The sequence below is a fragment of the Thalassophryne amazonica genome, chromosome 3, assembly GCF_902500255.1.
Source record: "Thalassophryne amazonica chromosome 3, fThaAma1.1, whole genome shotgun sequence".
NCBI lineage: Eukaryota > Metazoa > Chordata > Actinopteri > Batrachoidiformes > Batrachoididae > Thalassophryne > Thalassophryne amazonica.
The window spans coordinates 53,625,706-53,652,227 of NC_047105.1; the positions used below are offsets into that span (position 1 = coordinate 53,625,706).

The window sequence follows — 26,522 nt, forward strand, 5'->3', positions numbered from 1 at the left end:
ACAGGTGGGAATCGATCCCATGAACTTCTAGCTGTAAAGCAACAGTACTAACCACGAAGGCACCGTGCTGTCCGTGTTTATCATATATTTTATGTATATAATCAGTGTTAACGTTATCTGTGCTGCCCTCTCTCCACACTGGTTTTTCTTTAAGCTCCTAATCCTCTCCTTCAGAGTTAAGCTTTTGGCACTGTCATGTATACTAAGATAAAGGTTCATGTACAGTACAAGTGCAGTTTTCATTCCTGAGAACTTGCACTTGCTAAAATGGTGAATGATCTGTAAGTCACAAAAAACAAACTCCACTTCAGTGCTACTGCTCTTAGATCTGGGTACTGCATTTGATAAAACTTATCACTGCATATTGTTTGGAAAGAACTGATTTTTGATATTGATATCTCCAGTCAAGTACTGTCATGGTTGACGTCTTACCTGTTAGGTTGATGACAACTGCATTTTCTGCTGTCTGAATCACTGTCTGAATTTTCCGCAGTGACATATGGAGTACCTCAGGGATTGCTTCTAAGTCCACTGCTATTTTCTGTTTATGGAGCATCTCGAGATCAGATTCACTGGTCAAAAAAAAAATTCTTGTATGGACTTTGAGAACTGATGTAGGGTAATTTTGAGGTGCTGAATCCAAATCTGAGCTCAGATTCCCTCTATTACATCATGTATTTCTGCAATCTGCATGTTCCGTATTCATGGATTACTCAAAAGTTGCTCATTCACTCACGGGTTTGATGCCAGTAATCATGCGCAAAACAGGTATCTATATATATTAAACCAGGTATCTCGAAATGTGAACAAGAGCCATAATATTGTTTATGGCACCAAAGAGATGTGCGAGACTGCAGCTTTTACTTCAATACTTGATACGAGAAACATGTTTGCATATCTCAAAAACGTGATGTGATTGGCAAAAACTAACACCAGATTCGGATTCAGCACCCCCAAATTACCCAAAATCCATTGAAAAACTCAATGCAAGAAAAATCGGGTTGAGCATTTCATTTCATTTCGATAGCACCAAATCACAACAAAGTTGCCTCAAGGCACTTCACACAAGTAAGGTCTAACCTTAAGGCCCCTTCACACATGCGCAAAGGGCGCATGAAGCAGGAGTCATATGCAAAACGTGTAGAGTTGTAGCTGCTTCCAACACCTCGTACACCTGTTGCTACAACTATTTGCACACACCGAGTGTGAAAGACAGAGTGTGCGCTGTGTGAGCCCATCAAACTCTATCGTGGCAGGTGTCGGCCAAATTCTAGGTGACACACATGAACATCTAATGGGAGTTCATGGGAGTTTGCCCAACCAGTCCACAAGTGTTTTGTGGATCTGGAGAAGGGGTTTGACCGTGTCCCTCGGGGCACCCTGTAGGGGGTGCTCCGGGAGTACGGGGTCCGGGGTCCTTTGCTAAGGGCTATCCGGTCCCTGTACGACCGCAGCAGGAGCTTGCTTTGCATTGCCGGTAGTAAGTCAAACCTGTTTCCAGTGCACGTTGGCCTCCGCCAGGGCTGCCCTTTGTCACGGATTCTGTTCATTATTTTTATGGACAGAATTTCTAGGCGCAGCCAGGGTGTAGAGGGGGTCTGGTTTGGAAACCACAGAATATCGTCTCTGCTGTTTGCAGACGATGTGGTTCTGTTGGCTTCGTCAAATCAGGACCTTCAGCGTGCACTGGGGCAGTTTGCAGCCGATTGTGAAGCGTCCGGGATGAGAATCAGCACCTCCAAATCCGAGGCCATGGTTCTCGACCGGAAAAAGGTGGTTTGCCCTCTTCAGGTCGGTGGAGTGTCCTTGCCTCAAGTGGAGGATTTTGGGTATCTTGGGGTGTTGTTCGTGAGTGAGGGACGGATGGAGCGTGAGATAGATAGACGGATCGGTGCAGCATCTGCAGTGATGCAGTCGCTGTGTCGGACCGTCGTGGTGAGCTGAGTGGGGGGGCAGAGCTCTTGATTTGCCGATCGATCTACGTTCCGATCCTCACCTATGGTCATGGGATTTGGCTCATGGCCGAAAGAACGAGATCGCGAGTGCAAGCGGCCAAGATGAGTTTCCTCCGCAGGGTGGCTGGGCACTCCCTTAGAGATAGGGTGAGGAGCTCGGTGTCGAGCTGCTGCTCCTCCACATCGAAAGGAGTCAGTTGAGGTGGCTCGGGCATCTTTTCCGGATGCCCCCTGGACGCCTTGCTGGAGAGGTGTTCCGGGCACATCCCATTGGGAGGAGGCCCCGGGGAAGACCCAGGACACACTGGAGGGACTACATCTCTCGGCTGGCTTGGGAACGCCTTGGGGTTCCCCCGGAGGAGCTGGGGATGGTGTGTGTGGATCGGGAGGTCTGGGCGGCTTTGCTTGAGCTGCTGCCCCCGCGACCCGACTCAGGATAAAGCGGAAGAAAATGGATGGATGGATGGATACTAAGGTGATTTCCGGCCACTAGCCCTAAGCTTCACTTAAAGACCCAGACTTTAGATAAAGTTGAGGCCACAGCCCGCTCTGTTTCCTAATTGGGTATTTTCCAAATGTGAAGCTAAGATATCAGGCAGTCTCGCTTCGAGTTCAGTCATAGTTAAGGAGTTGATGCATCGCTGCAGTGATAAATAAGGATGTTGTTCCACTTAACACGACTAGTGCCTTAGTCTGTCCACAATAAAAGGCCACTCTGAAAGGTGCCGTTTTGTTTTATTGGGGGGGGATACCAGTCAGTATCTGGTGTGACCACCATTTGCCTCATGCAGTGCAACACATCTCCTTCGCATCATCCATGAAGAGAACACCCCTCCAACGTGCCAAACGCCAGCGAATGTGAGCATTTGCCCACTCAAGTCGGTTACGACGACGAACTGGAGTCAGGTGGAGACCCCGATGAGGACGACGAGCATGCAGATGAGCTTCCCTGAGACGGTTTCTGACAGTTTGTGCAGAAATTCTTTGGTTATGCAAACCGATTGTTTCAGCAGCTGTCCGAGTGGCTGGTCTCAGATGATCTTGGAGGTGAACATGCTGGATGTGGAGGTCCTGGGCTGGTGTGGTTACACGTGGTCTGCGGTTGTGAGGCTGGTTGGATGTACTGCCAAATTCTCTGAAACGACTTTGGAGACAGCTTATGGTAGAGAAATGAACATTCAATACACGAGCAACAGCTCTGGTTGACATTCCTGCTGTCAGCATGCCAACTGCACGCTCCCTCAAATCTTGCAACATCTGTGGCATTGTGCTGTGTGATAAAACTGCACCTTTCAGAGTGGCCTTTTATTGTGGGCAGTCTAAGGCACACCTGTGCACTAATCATGGTGTCTAATCAGCATCTTGGTATGGCACACCTGTGAGGTGGGATGGATTATGTCAGCAAAGGAGAAGTGCTCACTATCACAGATTTAGACTGGTTTGTGAACAATATTTGAGGGAAATGGTGATATTGTGTATGTGGAAAAAGTTTTAGATCTTTGAGTTCATCTCGTACATCTGTGGCATTGTGCTGTGTGATAAAACTGCACCTTTCAGAGTGGCCTTTTATTGTGGGCAGTCTAAGGCACACCTGTGCACTAATCATGGTGTCTAATCAGCATCTTGGTATGGCACACCTGTGAGGTGGGATGGATTATCTCAGCAAAGGAGAAGTGCTCACTATCACAGATTTAGACTGGTTTGTGAACAATATTTGAGGGAAATGGTGATATTGTGTATGTGGAAAAAGTTTTAGATCTTTGAGTTCATCTCATACAAAATGGGAGCAAAACCAAAAGTGTTGCGTTTATATTTTTGTTGAGTGCTGGCTGTGGTTTCTGTGTTTGTAATATGTGCACTGAGCTGTCATCCAGCTGTCAGTGTGATCAGCTGACAGGCCCCTCCCCGTACTGTGTGCTATCAGACCTCGCTGTCCGGCCCCCATGTGATCAGATCTGTACATACGTATATGTACAGGACATGAATTGACAACATTCCGCTGTGAGGAATGCAAGTGTGAGCACGGCAGATGTTTTGGGGGGGGTGCAACACGCGTACACGTGCGAGACACATGCACCACATGTGTGTGGCTTTTTGCAACTCCACAATCATGGGGCACTTAGACAAATTTCACATCTCGCTCAACAGTGATCGCCTGCTGACTGTTTTTGTGATGATAGTGCGAATGGCCACACATTTCCTAAGTGCCAAATGAGCGATGTTTGATGTTCGTGTGTCAGCTGGAATTTGTCCGACCCCTGCCGCGAGAGGGTTCGATGGGTTCGCACAGCGCACGCTCCTCCTTTCAGCCGCTGGTGTGCGCAAATAGTTGTAGCAACAGGTGTACAAGGTGTTGAAAGCAGCTACGATTTTACATGTTTTGCATACAATTCCTTCTTCATGTGCAATTCGACTAAATTCGCACTATGTGTGAAGGGGCCCTAATGCATGATATCATAAAATAAAACAATTGCAAAGTAATTATTTTACGTAGCACCGTAGAAATAAAATCCAACCTTTGTGCACTTAAGTCAATGGGCAATTCTAGATCCTGTGGATTTTTATGAGCAGTGCACTCATTTATCTAAAATTTACCAAGCAGGTACAATGTTTTTGGCAATCATTTGATACTATAAAACAGTGAAGACAGGTAAAATCCCAAGTGGATAAATACATTTAGCAGCACTGTGGAAGAAAGCAGTCCATGATATCTCTAATGTGGAGGTCAAAGGACAACGTAGGATGAGAAATTACCCCAAGGTTACTCACTTTGTCAGTGTGATGTATGACACACAAACCTAGGCTAAGTGTTAACTGGCCCAATTATTGGCCCTGTTAGTCACGGACCTACGAAACTTTGACGCGGTCACGCTCAAAACTAGGGGAGAATTATTTTTTTAAAAAAGCTTTCCAAAGTTAAACATATTTGACATTTCCTGTTTCACTGTGGGCTCAAAATTTAGCTCTTCCTGTTTCAGTCTCAACTTGCCAGTGAATTCCCATGAGATCCCAAAGGATCTTCTGTTTTGTCAATCCAGGAAGTGTTCAACATTTGACATTTCCTGCTTCACTGTGGTCTCAAAATTTGGCACTTCCTGTTTGGTACTCAGTGTACCATGAGTGAGCTTTGCGCCACTGCGCGGCACTTCGCTTGTAATACGATCTTCAAAGCGGAGGAAAAACCCAATTCCTTTCAACCAAACTTTTTATTTGAACTATACCAAAAACGTAAACAATTCACACAGTCAAACTTGTAAAACATTTCTCACACTGACTGACACTTCATTACCATTTATTTCCTCATGTTGTCACACCAGAATTCTACAACTACTTTACAAAGACAAATTAGCACTTTAAGATATTGGAAATTCAGTTGTGTCACACGTCAGCATTCACTGAGGTCATCCTGCACGTGACCCTCCTCTGGCTCAGACTCGTTCTCCCGAACATCAGGAACAACAGCAGGTGGAGAAGCACCTGCAGGAGCGCCCTACAGCATACTCCTGGTTTAGCAGGAGTATGTCGTACAGGTCCTGATTCTGGAGTATGACTTGGTGCCACTTCACTTTTTTGGCATACTGTAGGAACCAAAACAAAACTGAGGAAATGCAGTGCAGCAGGGTTAAATATAAATCAAGAGCGCATACATGTGAGAAAACACTGATTCATAGTGAGGCATAGTGATAAGTGATGGCGCCTGAAAGTGCGTGACAATCTTGTCAGTTCTTTGACAGCTTTCGTGTCCATTCGAAACGACACGTGACAGTATGGGCTCCAAAAATCATCAGGAATGACTGCTGCCACGTACTATTACGGATCACCACTAATCACTACGTATCGGCACGCTCAGGTGTGACCTCCAGGACTCAGGGATATGTGTGATATTCGTGGAGCATGTTTTTGGCAGCCAAAAACATGCTCCACGAATATCACATATGTCACGAACTGACACACTGTTAGGAACCTTATTCAGATTCCTTAAGTCACGTTATGAATATCAGGAATGTACCATGAGCGACGGGAATATGATATTCGTAACACATCCTCCTGCCCGTGTGTAAACGCATCCTAAGAGCATATTTCAACGTTTTACCATAATATATAAAATACTAAATGGTTGTGCATTCTCTTATTTTGCAGGACTTATTGAGCTCCACCTTTGTTTTTTGTTTTTGTTTTTTACTTTTATTAAAACAATTCCTTGACAGATAGTCACACACTCACAAAAACCGAATTACACTTGCCATTTGTTATTATAGACATGGTTTAAAAAAAGGGAGAGAAATAGCATTTTAAAAAAAAGGAAAATAAATAGGCATTGGTGCACTCTAAATTCCCAAAATCTCCAAGTAGGTGATTACAGATGACCATTTCCTTAAGTATGTCTCTCTCTTAAGTCTTAGTATTGAAGTGATGTCTTCCATACAGTTCACAGATCCCAGTCTTTGAGTCCATTGTTCCAGTGTCGGTGGAAATGGTTTGAGCCAGTTAATGGTGATGATTTTATGTGCTATTAACACAAGCACTCTTAGCATGTATGTTTTGTCCTTATCCAAAACACCAGGTGTTGTACCAAGCAACATAACCAGTGAAATATTAACTAGTGTATTAAGATCCAAAATCGTTTTTAATTCTTTAGTCACCTGTTCCCAATAAACAATTAGCATTGGACACTCCCAAAAAATGTGTGAGAAATCACCAATTTGTCCACACTTTCGGCAGCAGAGGGCACTGGTGGTGTTGTTATAGCTGGCCAAAACAGTAGGTGTCTTAAAAAATGTAAGTCGAGCTCCACCTTTGTTAAATAGTTTTATTACTAAAATAATTGCATTGTTATAGCGCTTTTTTCCAAAGTCATTTATAATTAATATTAATATTTCATATTCACACACACACACACACACACTACTGTCAGTGTGTTGCCATGCAAGACTGCTCAAATCCACACTGGGAGCAATTTAGGGATTAAGGTCTTTGCACAAGGGACCTTTGTGATTTTCTGGTCTGATGGGGAGTCGACCCGAGGATCCTCTGGTCTTGAGCCCACCTCTTTGGCGCATGAGTGAAGACAACCATATAATCCATTCAGTTTTGGCAGATGGTCTTCTCTAAGCAGATATATAAGGGTTGGCTGAGAAGTTCTGCCTCCAGTGTGATTATTTCAATAACAAGCAAGATACCAAAGTGAAATTGGTAAGAGAAAAATCCTTTATGTACTGACTGTCGCTACACCAAATGGATTTTGCCTGCAGTTTCAGTAATGCACAGAATTATTCACATTGTAGTTGGTAAAAAAAAAAAATGGCGACGTCCATGGATGTGTGTTTGAAACAATGTGCTTTTGTTGAATTCCTCACAACAGAGGGTTGTGCACCTGTGGAGGACCATCGATGAATGAGTGTTGTCTATGGTTGGTTACACCTGTGTCAGTATAGTCAGGAGGTGGACAAGGTGCATTTGCATGGTCCTCACAGAATATTTGGAACATTACAACACTGTCTACTCCAACCGATATGTAGACACTTTACAAAAGTTTTCCACACACTTCAAGTGTGTTTGTCCTGGAAAAGTCGCAATTCTTCAACATGACAATCTTTGTGCACACAAGAGTCGACAAGCATAGGATGCATTGGATTGGCTCAAATCCTACACCCACTGTACAGTCCAGAGCTCGCCGTTATTCATTTTTTCCATTTTTCCCTGAAAGAACACCTGAGGGAACATATTACTCTAATGATGCCGAGGTGCAAGCAGCTGTGCGTCACTGGTGCCAAGAGAAGACACCTGATTTCTTCACTGACAGAATGCAAAAACTTGTCCGAGATTGGCTTAAGTGTGTTGAACAGGAAGGTGATTATATGAAAAAGTAATGACGCTGCCTGACAAAGAACATTCTGAGCTTTAAGCAGGTATGTGATTCATGTGAACATCTTGCTTGTTATTGAAATGTTCACGTCAGAGGCAGAACATTTCAGCTGACCCTTGTATTTTATTGAACTCCCAATGTAATACCTTTTATTTTCTAGTGGTTAAGGTGTTGAGCTTGAGATCAGAAGATCCCCGCCTGACTGGAAAATCACTAAGGGCCCTTGGGCAAGGTCTTTAATCCCCTATTACTCGCAGTGTGTAGTGAGCGCCTTGTATGGCAGCACCCTGACATTGTAAAGTGCTTTGAGCATCTGATGCAGATGGAAAAGTGCTATATTAATGCAGTCCATTTACCATTTATCTTCTGACTTGTTAATGAGAACAATCAATAGTCTAGTTACTTGTGATCCTTGCAAATAGAGAACCATTTGGATCTAATTTGAATTTATTCAAACCCAACTCATACATACTGTAATAGAGTTAAAACAACAAAAAACTTTTAATTATCCAGCTATAAATTTATTTTACGCAGCCAGTTCATTGGTTTTTACATATCCTGCCAACAGACGAACATAAAACTGGCAAACGAATAACGTCCATGACCAGTTTGTGGTGAAATTAATACTAAAGCCTAGTCTAAATGGTAAATGGACTCCATTTATATAGCGCCTTTCCATCTGCATTATATGCTCAAAGCACTTTACACATTAATGCCTCACATTCACCCCAGTGTCAGGCTGCTGCCGTGCAAGGCGCCCACTACACATCGGGAGCATCTAGGGGAAGGACTTTGCCCAAGGGCCGTTAGTGATTTTCTGGTCAGGCTGGGATTTGAACTGAGGATCTTCTGGTCTCAAGCCCAACACTTAATCACTAGACCATCACCTCCATTGTTGCAGTGACCTTGCCACTGGTGACAGCTATTCCGGGGATGGAATATTTCACCACCTGCTTGCTGTGCTGCCACGGTGAACTTTAGGATAACAGATTGCGTACAAATCTGCATCAGTGTTTGGTACAAATCTAATGCTGTCAGCTTGCAGCAGGGTTCCCCAGATGTTTGCAGATGGCTCGTTAAGCTGTCGTGAACTTCCCAGTGACCTGGTCGTGTTCCCGCTGATTTCTATTCGTGCCAAAATTTTGAACCATCCAAAATATTGTTCCTGATGATCCCAGTGATCCCAACACTCCAGATGGTGGGCAATGTGCTGTAGGATGACCGTGCATGCTCGCTGTGGATTGCGGCAGGGTTGGTGATTATCCCGTTAGTTTGCTGTTTTGCAATTTTTTTCTATCGGGAAGCCAACCGCAAACCGAAGAGGACACATGTAGACAGGAGGGTTAACTATTCAGGGTCATACTGAACTTCAGAGTGTCCAAACATGCAGTGTGTGAGACGCTGCCCTGTCAGCGTGTTTACTCATGTTGACACTCAGTTTCCAGGTGACCAAAGCTCACGTATTCTGATTTTGGCTTTAAATCTATGACCTTTTAATTGTTCATAAATATGTTGCAGTATTCATATGCAAAGTGAAACACAGTATCCAAGAGTGCTTGTGAAGCCATTATCACTCGAACTGATTCACGTGTCTTTGTGACTGAATGTGATGTACCGATCTAACGCAGCAGTCCTGAAATAACTCTGCAAACAGGCAGCCCTGAACAACAGTCTGACAACTCGTATGATTCAGCCGCTCCTCCTGTCAGCCATGTCGTCTGCACGAGCCTCAGCCTGACTGGGCTCATTTAAGTCCAACCCAACTCAACACTATAGTTGCTATGCTCAACTTTGAATGCTTGCTTTAAAAAAAAAGATTGAAATTCATCTCACCTCACTTCCACTCTTGTGGCTGTTTAACTGTTGGCTTGATTAGCTTACTGGTGGTGGAGTTTGGTGCTTCAGATGTGTCTCCCACCAGAAGTTATTATTAATTAGCAGGACAAGTCTGTTTGCTGGATGATTACAGAGTCAGCTCTTTGTCAGACCGGGGAAAGTCCAGGATTACGCCTTTTGTGCCAACAAGCTCTCTGCTTTTTGTGTTTGCAGTAATTGTTGTTGTACTCAAGCCCCATACCAAAATAATCAATCAATCAATTCAATCAATTTTATTTATATAGCGCCAAATCACAACAAACAGTTGCCCCAAGGCGCTTTATATTGTAAGGCAAGGCCATACAATAATTACGAAAAAACCCCAATGGTCAAAACGACCCCCTGTGAGCAAGCACTTGGCGACAGTGGAAAGGAAAAACTCCCTTTTAACAGGAAGAAACCTCCAGCAGAACCAGGCTCAGGGAGGGGCAGTCTTCTGCTGGGACTGGTTGGGGCTGAGGGAGAGAACCAGGAAAAAGACATGCTGTGGAGGGGAGCAGAAATCAATCACTAATGATTAAATGCAGAGTGGTGCATACAGAGCAAAAGGAGAAAGAAACACTCAGTGCATCATGGGAACCCCCCAGCAGTCTAAGTCTATAGCAGCATAACTAAGGGATGGTTCAGGGTCACCTGATCCAGCCCTAACTATAAGCTTTAGCAAAAAGGAAAGTTTTGAGCCTAATCTTAAAAGTAGAGAGGGTGTCTGTCTCCCTGATCTGAATTGGGAGCTGGTTCCACAGGAGAGGAGCCTGAAAGCTGAAGGCTCTGCCTCCCATTCTACTCTTATAAACCCTAGGAACTACAAGTAAGCCTGCTGTCTGAGAGCGAAGCGCTCTATTGGGGTGATATGGTACTATGAGGTCCCTAAGATAAGATGGGACCTGATTATTCAAAACCTTATAAGTAAGAAGAAGAATTTTAAATTCTATTCTAGAATTAACAGGAAGCCAATGAAGAGAGGCCAATATGGGTGAGATATGCTCTCTCCTTCTAGTCCCCGTTAGTACTCTAGCTGCAGCATTTTGAATTAACTGAAGGCTTGTCAGGGAACTTTTAGGACAACCTGATAATAATGAATTACAATAGTCCAGCCTAGAGGAAATAAATGCATGAATTAGTTTTTCAGCATCACTCTGAGACAAGACCTTTCTAATTTTAGAGATATTGCGTAAATGCAAAAAAGCAGTCCTACATATTTGTTTAATATGCGCATTGAATGACATATCCTGATCAAAAATGACTCCACGATTTCTCACAGTATTACTAGAGGTCAGGGTAATGCCATCCAGAGTAAGGATCTGGTTAGACACCATGTTTCTAAGATTTGTGGGGCCAAGTACAATAACTTCAGTTTTATTTGAGTTTAAAAGCAGGAAATTAGAGGTCATCCATGTCTTTATGTCTGTAAGACAATCCTGCAGTTTAGCTAATTGGTGTGTGTCCTCTGGCTTCATGGATAGATAAAGCTGGGTATCATCTGCGTAACAATGAAAATTTAAGCAATGCTGTCTAATAATACTGCCTAAGGGAAGCATGTATAAAGTGAATAAAATTGGTCCTAGCACAGAACCTTGTGGAACTCCATAATTAACCTTAGGCTGTGAAGAAGATTCCCCATTTACATGAACAAATTGTAATCTATTCGATAAATATGATTCAAACCACCGCAGCGCAGTGCCTTTAATACCTATGGCATGCTCTAATCTCTGTAATAAAATTTTATGGTCAACAGTATCAAAAGCAGCACTGAGGTCTAACAGAACAAGCACAGAGATGAGTCCACTGTCTGAGGCCATAAGAAGATCATTTGTAACCTTCACTAATGCTGTTTCTGTACTATGATGAATTCTAAAACCTGACTGAAACTCTTCAAATAGACCATTCCTCTGCAGATGATCAGTTAGCTGTTTTACAACTACCCTTTCAAGAATTTTTGAGAGAAAAGGAAGGTTGGAGATTGGCCTATAATTAGCTAAGATAGCTGGGTCAAGTGATGGCTTTTTATGTAATGGTTTAATTACTGACACCTTAAAAGCCTGTGGTACATAGCCAGCTAATAAAGATAGATTGATCATATTTAAGATCGAAGCATTAAATAATGGTAGGGCTTCCTTGAGCAGCCTGGTAGGAATGGGGTCTAATAGACATGTTGATGGTTTGGATGAAGTAACTAATGAAAATAACTCAGACAGAACAATCGGAGAGAATGAGTCTAACCAAATACCGGCATCACTGAAAGCAGCCAAAGATAACGATATGTCTTTGGGATGGTTATGAGTAATTTTTTCTCTAATAGTTAAAATTTTATTAGCCAAGAAAGTCATGAAGTCATTACTAGTTAATGTTAAAGGAATACTCGGCTCAATAGAGCTCTGACTCATTGTCAGCCTGGCTACAGTGCTGAAAAGAAACCTGGGGTTGTTCTTATTTTCTTCAATTAGTGATGAGTAGTAAGATGTCCTAGCTTTACGGAGGGCTTTTTTATAGAGCAACAGACTCTTTTTCCAGGCTAAGTGAAGATCTTCTAAATTAGTGAGACGCCATTTCCTCTCCAACTTACGGGTTATCTGCTTTAAGCTGCGAGTTTGTGAGTTATACCACGGAGTCAGGCACTTCTGATTTAAAGCTCTCTTTTTCAGAGGAGCTACAGCATCCAAAGTTGTCTTCAATGAGGATGTAAAACTATTGACGAGATACTCTATCTCACTTACAGAGTTTAGGTAGCTACTCTGCACTGTGTTGGGTGGCCATCACATTATAACACGCAGCAGGCGATCTGAATGTCACACCACCCACGTGAGCTCTGTTCCACATGACGCAGTGTCTGTCCTGCGGCACACTGTCCACAAGACGCGTGTTAGGCAGCACACGTTCGCGGGGCCGGCTGGACACGCTGCCAGCAGATGTGAACAGGATAAGAGCACCCTGTTTCTCATTCATGTCATTTCATGACTGTACGTCTGTGACCATGGGTCATCTACAGATGAAGACATTCAAAATTCAAGATTCAATTTATTATTATACCCTTGGGTAAAATTAGTTTACAGTGAGTGAGTCATCTCGTTTGGTAAACACTCAGCAAAACACAGAACAAGACAAAGTGACAACAGTGCTAAAAAGCTAAAAGAACAACAAGGACGGCCCCAAAATAAAATAAAAGCAAGATGAGTTAAAACATCAATAGATAAAAAGTCTAAAAACATGTCATACCAAGCCAAAAGTATTAAAACTAAATAAATACAAGTTCTGTCAATAAAGTATAGTTCCTTTTTATTTTTTTCAAAAACTATATGGATTTCATTCATATGTTTTTACGTCAGAAATGCTTGAACCCTCGTGCACATGCGTGAGTTTTTCCACGCCTGTCGGTGACGTCATTCGCCTGTGAGCACTCCTTGTGGGAGGAGTCGTCCAACCCCTCATCGGAATTCCTTTGTCTGAGAAGTTGCTGAGAGACTGGTGCTTTGTTTGATCAAAATTTTTTCTAAACTTGTGACGCACATCGAAGTGGACACGGTTCGAAAAATTAAGCTGGTTTTCGGTGAAAATTTTAATGGCTGATGAGAGATTTTGAGGTGATACTGTCGCTTTAAGGACTTCCCACGGTGCGAGACGTCGCGTAGCGCTCTCAGGCGCCGTCGTCAGCCTGTTTCAAGCTGAAAACCTCCTCATTTCAGGCTCTATTGATCCAGGACGTCGTGAGAGAACAGAGAAGTTTCAGAAGAAGTCGGTTTCAGCATTTTATCCGGATATTCCACTGTTAAAGGAGATTTTTTTTAATGAAAGACGTGCGGACGGGTCCGCGCATCGGGACGCAGCCGGCGCAGTGCGGCGGCACAGGAAAAACACCTCCGTGTTGATAACCATTTGTAAAATCCAGGCGGCTTTTGATGGCTTTCAGTGGAGTGAGTATATGAGAAATTGTTTAACAGCTGGACATGTTCCAACTTGTCCTTAAGGCTTCCAATGGAGGTGTTTTTCCTGTGGCGGAGCGTCGCAGCGGCTGCGAGCCGACGCTGCAATCCGTCCGCACGTCTTTCATTAAAAAAATCTCCTTTAACAGTGGAATATCCGGATAAAATGCTGAAACCGACTTCTTCTGAAACTTCTCTGTTCTCTCACAACGTCCTGGATCAATAGAGCCTGAAATGTGGAGGTTTTCAGCTTGAAACAGGCTGACGACGGCGCCTGAGAGCGCTGCGCGACGTCTCGCACCGTGGGAAGTGCTTAAAGTGACAGTATCACCTCAAAATCTCTCATCAGCCGTTAAAATTTTCACCGAAAACCAGCTTAATTTTTCGAACCGTGTCCACTTCGATGTGCCTCACAGGTTTAGAAAAAATTTTGATCAAACAAAGCACCAGTCTCTCAGCAACTTCTCAGACAAAGGAATTCCGACGAGGGGCTGGACGACTCCTCCCACAAAGAGTGCTCACAGGCGAATGACGTCACCGACAGGCGTGGAAAAACTCACGCATGCGCACGAGGGTTCAAGCATGTCTGACGTAAAAACATATGAATGAAATCCATATAGTTTTTGAAAAAAATAAAAAGACCTATACTTTATTGACAGACCTCGTAAAAATAAAAATGTGCTGTTCATAAAAACAAGGTAAAAGAATCTATACAACCCCTATCAAGAAGAGTGGTTCCGGAGCAGAGGCTGTGCGTGGAGGCGAGACCCACCAGATCTAACTGGTATTGCTCCACCTCCTGCACAAGCTCCGGCTCCTTCCCCCACAGCGAGGTGATGTTCCACACCCCCAGAGCTAGCCCCTTCCACCCAGGTCTGGTCTGTTGAGGCCCTCAACTTTCACTGCCACCCAAAGGACAGCACACCCGACACCTGCAGTTCCCCCTGCAGGTGGTGAGCCCACAGGGTGGAGTAAGTCAGACTCGTTTCCAGTGGAGGTCCAGTGGAGATCCTGTTTGTGATATTCATGGACAGGATATCGAGGCGTAGTCGGGGGGAGGAGGGTTTCCGTTTTTGTGGGCTCAGGGTCTCATCACTGCTTTTTGCAGATGATGTGGTCCTGTTGGCTTCATCGGCCGGTGGCCTCCAAGACTCACTGGATCAGTTCGCAGCCAGATGTGAAGTGGCTGGGATGAGGATCAGCACCTCTAAATGTGAGGCCATGGTTCTCTGCAGGAAACCAATCGATTGCATACTCCGGGTAGGGAATACGGCCTTGCCCCAAGTGAAGGAGTTCAAGTACCTTGGGGTCTTGTTCACGAGTGAGGGGACGATGGAACGTGAGATTGGCCAGAGAATCGGTGCAGCAGGGCCGGTATTGCATTTGCTCTACCGTACTGTTGTGACGAAAAGGGAGCTGACCCAAAAGGCGAAGCTCTCGATCTACTGGTCAATCTACCTATGGTCATGACCGAAAGAACTAGATCGTGGATACAAGCGGCCGAAATGGGCTTCCTCAGGAGGGTGGCTGGTGTCTCTCTTAGAGATAGCGTGAGAAGTTCGGTCATCCGTGGGAGGCTCGGAGTGGCTGCTCCTTCGCATTGAAAGGAGCCAGCTGAGGTGGTTCGTGCATCTGGTAAGGATGCCTCCTGGGCGCCTCCCAAGGGAGGTGTTCCAGGCACGTCCATCTGGGAGGAGACCCCGGTGAAGACCCAGGACTAGGTGAAGAGATTATATCTCCACACTGGCCTGGGAACGCCTCGGGATCCCCCAGTCAGAAGTGGTCAATGTGGCATGGGAAAGTGAAGTCTGGGGTCCCCTGCTGGAGTTGTAGCCCCGCGACCCGAACCCGGAAAAGCGGTTGAAGATGAGTGATGAATGAAGAAACTATACAAAAAATAAATACATAAGTTATGTTTAAAGTTTCTTTTACTTGTTAACAGCACTGATGGCAAAACTGTTTTTGTAGTGTTTGGTTTTACAAGCTGGTACCCTAAATCTCTGACCTGAAGGGAGCAGATGAAACTCACCATGAAGAGGGTGGGAGTCATCTCTCAGAATCGAACCAGCTATCCTCTGTGTCTGTTTAGTATACAGGGATTCTAGCTGAAGCTGAGACTCTCCACTCATCTTGCTAGACCATTTCACAGTTTGGTTTAAACAATTTTTGTTTTTAAGGAACACGCTTCCAATCCATGAAACATGACAGAAGGATAAAACTGATTCTATAAAAGCACAATAAAACAAGGTCAGCATGGTTCTGTCAATATTAAAAGTGGACAGTTTTCTCAGACAATAGAGGCACTGGCATCCCTTTTTGTAGACAGCGTCACAGTTTGCCTCAAAGTTCATTTTGTCATCAATGACAGTTCCAAGATATTTATATGTGGTGACACACTCCACTGTCTGACCTTTTAAAACTGTTGCTTCTTGACTGGGAGAACTGTTTTTGCAAGTCAGTAATCATGTCTTTTATTTTAGAAATGTTCATCTCGAGAAAAGACTTACTGCACCAGTCAAGGAAATCAGTGACAACTGGGGCGTGACTCCTATCATTGTTTTTCAGCAGGCTGACAATAACTGTGTCATCTGCATACTTTAAAACTGTTCTAGCCTCTCTGCTGCCACGGCACATCTTTGTATAGAGGATGAACAAAAGAGGAGAGAACACACATCCTTGTGGGGAACATGTGGAGGATGTAACCTGATCCGAAACAGTTCCGTTCACTCTCCCACTCTGTGCCCTGTCAGTTAAAAAAATCAAAATCCAGCTCACAAGATTGTTACTTATTTTAAAATGTTCTAAAAGCCTCAAGGCTAACACATGGGGCTGGATTGTGTTAAAAGCAGATGAAAAATCAATAAATAAAAGTCATGCATGTGTTCCTTTCCCCTCCAAATGTTTAAAAAGCAAATTTAATAAAGTGACTGTAGCATCTTCTACTCCTCTGTTGGGCCTATAAGCAAATTGCATGGGATCAAGGTCATGCGCCGTTGTCTTCAAAATTGCAGATCTTACAAGTTTCTCAAAACATTTCATTACAGTCGATGTTAGTGTGATTGGTTTGAAATCATTGAGGATCTTGGGAGAACTGATTTTTGGCACAGGGATAATTACAGCATCCTTCCAAACTCTTGGTACGTGCTGCATCTGTAAAGACTGATTAAAAATGTACTGAAAAATAGAGCTCAGCTCTTTCCCACATGATTTCAGCAAACGGCCACAAATATTATCAGAACCACAGCTTTTGCTTGGTTTGAGGGAACAGAAGGATTTTTCAAAAAAGTCACACACACTTTATGACTCACTTCCTGTATTTCCTGGCTAAAATCAAAAGCACCAAAACGTGTATAAAAACAGTTAAGAGCATTTGTAAATTCCAAATTAGAGTGGAAGCCATCAAAGGAGATGGTCCTGCTGGCTTTAGAGTGTTGGAGGTCTGCAATGGCTTTCATGCTTGACCAAGCAGATCCAAGATTATTCATCGCCATCTTGTTCTCCAGCTTCATTTTATAGTCCTGTTTTGCTTTTAAAATCATAATTTTCACCTACTTAGTGGCTGTGTGCCGCTCAGAGGCTGATCCATGTTTAAAAGCAAGTCTCTTGGCCTGTATACAAGCCTTGACTGACCTCGTGACCCACGGCTTATTATTGTGAAACATTTTTACACGCCTACAGGGAATGATCATGTCCCTGCAAAAGGTGGCATACGAAGAAACTACGTCAGCAAGTTCATCAAGATTGTCACTGCAAGCTTCTTTGAACATGTCCCAATCAGTGCAGTCGTAGCAGTCCTGCAGGCAAACCACAGTCTCCTCTGTCCAGTCCTTAATGTCTCGCATATAGACCTTTTCCCTTTTTAACACAGTTCTATATGTAGGGAGGAGATGCACACAGTTGCGATCCCCCGAACCCAGGGGGGGCCAGGGGGGGGATTTATATGCCTCCTTGATGGACCCATTACAAATAATTTTATCACGTCTGGTTGGACAGGTTAGATATTGATAAAAGTCAGGTAGTGTCTTTTTAAGGGAGACAGTAAAAAGATTGGTGCATCAGGTGAGACAGATTGCAGTTTCTGCACCACATCATGGAGACACTGCAGGCAGAAGAGGCGTTTGTTTTTGGATGTAAGTAAACTGTTGTAATAAACAGTTGTGGGAACTCACGGGGCAGGTAGAAAGGGCACAATGATACACATAAAAGTTCAACATCTGGGGTGCAAATGTGCTCTCTTACAGTCACAGGTTTAGGATGACAGTACCGTTGATTTAAATAGAAACAGACTCCGCCTCTCTGTGATTTACCTGTCACCTCTGCGTCTGTATCCAAACAGAATGGCGCACCGAAGCCGTCAATAAGCAGGTCTACATCCCGACCACGTTCAGTGAGCCATGATTCTGTGAACGTCAGAATCCCACAGTCTTTAAAGTTCATCCATTTTATTGCGGAGGGACTGGGCGTTTCCCAGAATCATCGGCAGTGGGACCCGGTTGAGTCTCAGCTTCCTTATGTGTAACTGCACACCTCCTCTCTTTCCCCGCTTCCTTCGGCTTCTCTCCCGCCGTTTGTTCACCACCAGTTCTTGTGTGAGACAATTTAAATATGTGATCAGGAATCTGTGCCGCGATATCTGACATGCCAGCCGGCATGATATATTTAAGTCGAAGCAGTTAATTTCTGCTGTACTGCAGTCTGTCTCCGCTAACAGTCCAGCTGTCATTCAGAGCGAGCAGGAAAAACAGAAACCAAAGCCACACCGTAGGGCACAGAACGTTCATTTTAGCCACACTGTTTAACAGAAGTCCACGAGGAGTATAAAAACAACTTACAAAGTAAAAACAACAAACACATTAAAACACAAGACGCCAAACTCTGACAGGTTGCTGCCTGTGCATGCGCCCCAAACTCCCTATCATACAGATGGATCAGATGGATCATACCTGTATTGTCCGCTTGATAAGAAGGATTCAATAAAATGCTGTGTTTTTATATGGTGCGTGGTTTTATTTATTTTAAATACATCCATGTCCTTCTTGATATCAGGCATTTTCCTGCTCCTTTCACAGGACAACAATGGTAGCTTAGTGGTAAAGTTTCTGACTGGCAGTCAGAGCTTTTGGAAAATGCAGGTTTGAATCTTGTGGGTGGCATGTAATTTTTATTTTTGTAATGTGTCATGTGTAACCACATGGCACATCTGTTAGCTGTGGGTGACCTGGGACAATGCAGATTAAATCTCCAAATTATCCAAGGACATGAGCACTTAGTGTGAACGGGAATCAAACCCAGGTCTCCATATTGGTAGCCCTGTTGTGAAAGTGTAGGTACACGGACCCACAACAGCAACAGCGCAAATGAACAGACAATGGAATAAGCCAAAATATAACAATTTAATGTTGTGAATGTGCACAACAGAGCAACAGACAACACAATTGAGATCAACAGTCAATAATTCACGGTGACGTGTGGGCAGGCTCGAGGATAGAAGACGCCCGTCCAGAAAAGAGCCGGATCCCACACGCTTTCCACTGCCACCGGATCTGAAGTACCCCGGAGCCACCAAGCGCTGGGTCCCCAGGTGGCCACTGCCTCCGGCTGTCAGATCGGGTACTGCTGGCAGGAAGAACAGACAGGTGATGGTGGGTGCGTGAACACCCAGCAAACAGTCAGAAAGGGTGGGTAACACCTCCACCTCTTAAGCACAGTCAAACAGGAACAAAAACGTGCAGCGCCTGAAAGACTACTTATCCGAGGAGCGAAGAATGTCGTCTCCTCCCAGCTTCCAGCTGCTGACCAGTCAACAGGTACGCCTGCAAATGTTCAGAATGTTGTATGGCACAAAACAACGGCTGAGTGTTTACCTGATTGGTAGACGATTTCTTGGCAGTGAGGTGAAGATGCTGCCCGGCTTTTATGGAGATGTTGTTGTGGTGATGATGAGTGACAGCTGGTGCTGGTGATGACTGCCAGCTGCCACTCCCGGTTGCCCTCTGGTGGTGGGACAGCAGTACCTCCTCTTCAGCGGCCCACACAACAAGCCCAAATCATTATCCCATTGAGCTGGATGGGAAGAAATTATATAATTTTGGATAGCATTCCTCAATGATAAAGTTCATAGTCATGTACTTTGTAAAATACAGTGAGTAATTGGGTAAATAAAAGAAGTTTTCTCACTTTCTTTTTTTATACATTGTCAGACTGGGATTGAATTGGAATTTACCACATTTAAAGTAGACCTGCATTGAAATAAATGTGGTCAGATTTCAGAAAGAAATAGCTGATATGTATTTATAAGACCCTTGTGAATGCAGTAAAGTAAATCTGTAAGCCCAAATTTGTAATTCAGCGGAGAAATCGTCGTTTAAAAATGACAAATTTCCAGCTAAAATTTAGCCCTCTGTGAAAACAGTTTGTACAGCCGTATCATTTCCATGACGTCAGGGACAAGATGACGCGCTCCCGCCTTCAGTCCGATCCCGCATTGAAATTGATTTTATCTGTTAGTAATGTTACTTATACACGTCCTGGTTTCAACACCCAGAAGTAAGCTGCAATGAATGTGAGATACAGATCTGTGTGCTCAGATCAGCAGCGACATCGACAGCGGGCGCCGTTCTTCCTCTCCCGCTCTCTGCCTCCGCTACGCTCGCTGTTTTAATGCAAAGCGGCCGGTACACCTGTTGCTGCAAGGACAGACTTCTTGTGGCAAAATCCACAGCACCGCACGTCTCGGCAATCGGAGCCCCAGAGCTCCATGGACGCTGAGAGAGGTTTATATATTTTTAATGACTGGGATTCTTTGCGGGTCTCTCCTCCATATCCCGCGATGGTACCGGAGGCGAAAGACAGTAGATTTTCATTGCGACACCACTCAATCAAACGGGCGTATGAAAAAGTCCCCCAAAATAATTTTCAAGCACAAATAAAAGAAATGTGTACTCACCAAACGTGCCACAAGACAATATGAAGTTTTAAAAAAAGTAGATCCTTCTGTATAAGACAAGAAAAAGGTGCAGATGCAAACTGACATAAATCCACAAATTACAATTGGCGCAATGCATGCTGGGAGAGGGTCTTGTCCTTGACGTCTCGGCAGTGTCCATGATGAGAGGGACAATTTGCGGAGGGCTAAATGTTAGCTGTAAATTTGTCATTTTCGGATGAAGATTTCTCCGTTGAATGACAGATCTGGGCTTGCAGATTTACTTTACTACATTCAGAAGGATCTCATGTGTAAATATGTCATTTTTTGTTCAAAAAATCTGACTGCATTTTTTTCATTGCAGGTCTCCTTTAACTACTACTACTGTTTAGCTGCTTGTAAATTTGACTAGGAGTCAAAATTGATTATTATACAGTGTGTAGGGTTGAAAATTGTAATCCTTACACACATAGACAGTCAGCAATATGCTTGTTCTTGCCCTCGATGTTGAGGGTGATTACATGTGGAACACCAGTGGAAAAATAATCTGTAACTTTCAAATATTGTACTTGTGTCATTAAATAGGAAAATGGCTGTATATTGCAGAGGATGGCACAAAGAAATAATGGAGGTATTATGTAAATGAGTCTCCCAAAAGAAAATAGGTCATTGATTAAATTGCTAATTGCTTCTCAGACAGTAGACCTTTGCTGATAACCTCCACAACACTGAGGAGCTCTACATTATTTCCTTGTTGTTTAGTTACCGCTTTTCTTCACAGCTTGTCGCGATTTGCCCTACCACTACAGACGCCACCTTTTTGCCTCATGACAAGCACCGGGAAAAATTACTGCTCTGATCAAAAGTGCAACAAATGCCTGCTTGCACAGAGAAGGCAAATTTCAGCACAAACTGCTGTGGCAAAGTGCATAATGTATCAAAATAAAAAGAACCATCTCTGGCTTTTAACATTCTGGGGATGGTGTCTCTATTTCACGGCTCTTTGTATAAACACTCATGACTTTAATGACTTGTGCAGCAGCGTGGTTATTGACCCAGTCAGTCACTCTCCTCCATTCCTAATCAGCGGCAGTGCCTGAGGTTCAACATTCCCAATGAGTCTCCACATTTGCATCCTGCAGCACAGCTCCGAGCGCAGAGAGGTCAGCGGCCTGCGTGATCCGACATAATCATCTGGTGCTGATGGCTGTACATGTACCAAATAACAGCACCGAGATTAGAATTCAGTCTAAAAATGGATCATTTCTGTACACAGTGTGACTGTTTAACTCAGACTATGGCTACACACCGGTTTGCAAAGTGAAGCAGGCTGCACCATTTATTGATTGTCTCCTTTTTCTCTTCAGGTTACTACTTTGAAATTCCATCGATTGGCGCCATTCGAATCAACACCCAGGTGAGATATGAGCAGCATGTGCTGCTGAAATGCGTGACTGTGTGGAAGTGGCTTTGCAGAATGTGGCTGGGTGAGGGTGTCTTTATGTTTGCTTTGGTGATAATTATGCAGATTGCAGATATGCATTTAAGTGTTTGAGAAGAAAGGGACAAAAATAAATAAATAATTCCAGAGTGATTGTAGTGCAGTTATGGATGAGCTGATAACAAATGTGGTTCTCAGAAAATGCTGCTGAAAGCTCTAAAATAAAGGCTTTCAGATCAGAATCTCTGTCACTGGTGCACATGTGCACACTTCTAAAGGTTCTACACTCAGTCAAGAACCGGTCACCTGAAAACACTTCTGTACTTGGGGCACTATAAGCTTGTAAGGGCCCAGCAGAAAACCTCAATCCTGCTGTATTTTATGGGTGGATACTGCACAACCTTTTACTCCAGCCTGTCTCCTCTCACCGTACTGGTCCCCTCACCACCCTGAGCACAAGCAATCAGGCCACAGGATGGACTGTCAGCTGCTCTCTTAACTCTGGTGTATTCATATTCAGAGTACTGCCACTTACTGTAATACTTTTTCTGAAGGTGGATAATGGCAAGTCTCCATCCAGGCCCAGAAGACACTCGAGGGCCTTATGTTATTTCTCCGTGCTCTGTCCTTCAACACCACACACTCATCGCACAGTCCTGGGGTGGTGACGTTCAAACACAGATGGCACAGATATGATTCAAAGAGATTTTTTGCAAAGCCTGCCATTTAAAAATTAACGGTGCAAAAAAAGGACATTTTTACATTTTTTTAAGACCCTTGTTTATTTATTTTTACTTTTACTTTACACATTATAAAAAAGTGACCACAAAGCCCATCCATCCATCTTCTTCCGCTTTATCCGGAGTCGGGTCGCGGGGGCAGCAGCTCAAGCAAAGCCGCCCAGACCTCCTGATCCACACACACCTCCCCCAGCTCCTCCGGGGGAACCCCAAGGCGTTCCCAAGCCAGCCGAGAGATGTAGTCCCTCCAGCGTGTCCTGGGTCTTCCCCGGGGCCTCCTCCCAGTGGGATGTGCCCGGAACACCTCTCCAGCGAGGCGTCCAGGGGGCATCCGGAAAAGATGCCCGAGCCACCTCAACTGACTCCTTTCGACGTGGAGGAGCAGCGGCTCGACTCCGAGCTCCTCCTGAGGGACCGAGCTCCTCACCCTATCTCTAAGGGAGCACCCAGCCACCCTGCGGAGGAAACTCATCTCGGCCGCTTGTACTCGCGACTTTGTTCTTTCAGTCATGAGCCAAATCTCATGACCATAGGTGAGGATCGGAACATAGATCGATCGATAAATCGAGAGCTTTGCCCCCCTACTCAGCTCTCTCTTCACCACGACGGTCCTATACAGTGACCACATCACTGCAGACGCTGCACCGATCCATCTATCGATCTCACGCTCCATCCGTCCCTCACTCGTGAACAAGACCCAAAGATACTTAAACTCCTCCACTTGAGGCAAGGACACGACCTCCGGCTCAGGGTGTCCTGGTGCCACGTGCACTTATTGACACCCTTGTGCTCGAACATGGTGTTTGTGATGGACAAACTGTGACTAGCACAAAAGTCCAACAACTGAACACCACTCGAGTTCAGATCGGGGAGGCCGTGCTTCCTGATCACCCCCCTCCAGGTCTCACTGTTGCCACCCACGTGGGCGTTGAAATCCCCCAGGAGAACAATGGAGTCCCCAGTCAGAGCGCTATCTAGTACCCCTCCCAGGGACTCCAGGAAGGTCGGGTACTCTGCACTGCCGCTCCGCCCGTAGGCCGAGACAATGGTGAGAGACCTGTCCCCGACCCGAAGGCGTAGGGACGCGGTGAACGAGAGGGTCGGTGATTCTTAGACTGCGGGCACTTATGTCTTTTGATCATATTGTATGAAAAACAGAAAAAAGGGGAAATTTCACACTTTTATAGTTATCTTTACAATGAAAGTGTGTTAAGAAATTTTGTTCTAGTAGTCTATGATGACTTTTTCACCTTTTTTCAGCATCATTATATGCAAATATTGCCGTTTTGTGCTTGTCCCACACCCAGACTTTTGATCTTCAATGATAAAAATGAATGGTAAAGAATCGTTTTTTCTAATGTTTTAAAATATCTCTGAATAAAATATCAGTAAAATAATCAAAACATAATTGGGGTATTCAATGTCATTCAACTGTTGTGATTTTTTTAAACAAAATGGAGTTGTCCCACACTATTGCCGTAATTTTCACCACAACACTGTAATGTCCCTTTACACAGTTTGTATGAAAGATTGTTTGGGTAGTTTCTATGGAGATAAACAGTGACATCAGAGCACATGTATATGCTCTGATGTCATGTATATGCTCTTTAGCACTTTGAGATTCCATGGAATGTAAAGTGCATTACAAATAAAATGTATTATTATTATTATTATTATTATTATTATTATTATTATTATTACATGTATATAGCGCCAAATCACAAACAGTTGCCCCAAGGCGCTTTATATTGTAAGGCAATGGTGTGGTGGAAATTACATTTACAAGGTTAACAGTGCCCGTAGTTAAAGAATCACCCATATATATATATATATATATATACAACCCCTGGCAAAAATTATGGAATCACCGGCCTCGGAGGATGTTCATTCAGTTGTTTAATTTTGTAGAAAAAAAGCAGATCACACACTTGACACAAAACTAAAGTCATTTCAAATGGCAACTTTCTGGCTTTAAGAAACACTATAAGAAATCAAGAAAAAAAGATTGTGGCAGTCAGTAACGGTTACTTTTTTAGACCAAGCAGAGGGAAAAAAATATGAAATCACTCAATTCTGAGGAATAAATTATGGAATCACCCTGTAAATTTTCATCCCCAAAACTAACACCTGCATCAAATCAGATCTGCTCGTTAGTCTGCATCTAAAAAGGAGTGATCACACCTTGGAGAGCTGTTGCACCAAGTGGACTGACATGAATCATGGCTCCAACACGAGAGATGTCAGTTGAAACAAAGGAGAGGATTGTCAAACTCTTAAAAGAGAGTAAGTCATCATGCAATGTTGCAAAAGATGTTGGTTGTTCACAGTCAGCTGTGTCTAAACTCAGGACCAAATACAAAAAACATGGGAAGGTTGTTAAAGGCAAACATACTGGTAGACCAAGGAAGACATCAAAGCGTCAAGACAGAAAACTTAAAGCAATATGTCTCAAAAATCCAAAAATGCACAACAAAACAAATGAGGAACGAATGGGAGGAAACTGGAGTCAACGTCTATGACTGAACTGTAAGAAACCGCCTAAAGGAAATGGGATTTACATACAGAAAAGCTAAACAAAAGCCATCATTAACACCTAAACAGAATAAACAAGGTTACAATGGGCTAAGGAAAAGCAATCGTGGACTGTGGATGACTGGATGAAAGTCATATTCAGTGATGAATCTCAAATCTGCATTGGGCAAGGTGATGATGCTGGAACTTTTGTTTGGTGCCGTTCCAGTGAGATTTATAAAGATGACTGCCTGAAGAGAACATCTAAATTTCCACAGTCATTGATGATATGGGGCCGCATGTCAGGTAAAGGCACTGGGGAGATGGCTGTCATTACATCATCAATAAATGCACAAGTTTACGTTGATATTTTGGACAATTGAAAGGATGTTTGGGGATGATGAAATCATTTTTCAAGATGATAATGCATTCTGCCATAGAGCAAAAACTGTGAAAACTTTCCTTGCAAAAAGACACATAGGGTCAATGTCATGGCATAGGGTCAATGTCAATGAGCAGATCTGATTTGATGCAGGTTTTAGTTTGGGGGATGAAAATTTACAGGGTGATTCCATAATTTATTCCTCAGAATTGAGTGATTCCATATTTTTTTCCTCTGCTTGGTCTAAAAAAGTAACCATTACTGACTGCCACAATCTTTTTTTCTTGATTTCTTATAGTGTTTCTTAAAGCCAGAAAGTTGCCATTTGAAATTACTTTAGTTTTGTGTCATGTCTGTGATCTGCTTTTTTTCCACAAAATTAAACAACTGAATGAACATCCTCCGAGGCCGGTGATTCCATAATTTTTGCCAGGGGTTGTATATATATATATATATATATATATATATATATATATATATATATATATATATATATATATATATATATATATATATATGTATATATATATGTATATATATATATATCAAAATGACTGCTAGGTTCCTCCTGTCCAGTAGTTGGTGCTGTGTATCACAAAAAGTTCTAATCCACCTTAGTAGAAGAAGAAAAATGTTTGCCTCATTTTAACTGAACACATCATTTGAACCATGGACTAATAAGGACACCAGAGTTATATTGGAGAGTAAAAGACCATATTTTATGCCAGAAATGAGGCCCAGGTTGTTAAAAGCTGCATTTCTCCTTTAATTCGGGTTGCCTTACACATGCGTGTGTCTCCAGTGATTTTTAAATGAACAGGCAGCTGTTGATTAAATAACCTCTTAATTTTGCTGTCTGAAGGACTTCAGGATAATGCATTTCACTTAAAAATACACATGCCACGGAGTG

General features: G+C 43.5%; 1 protein-coding gene across 3 annotated transcripts in view; it reads left to right on the forward strand.

Moving 5' to 3' along the window:
• Positions 1–26,522, forward strand: part of cacna2d2a (calcium channel, voltage-dependent, alpha 2/delta subunit 2a) — a 573,469-nt gene that overhangs the window by 482,335 nt on the left and 64,612 nt on the right. For all 3 annotated transcript variants that reach the window (XM_034166295.1, XM_034166292.1, XM_034166294.1), the window contains one exon: positions 21,906–21,955. In XM_034166295.1, the coding sequence (XP_034022186.1) occupies positions 21,906–21,955 (50 nt within the window). The remainder of the gene's footprint in view (positions 1–21,905; positions 21,956–26,522) is intronic.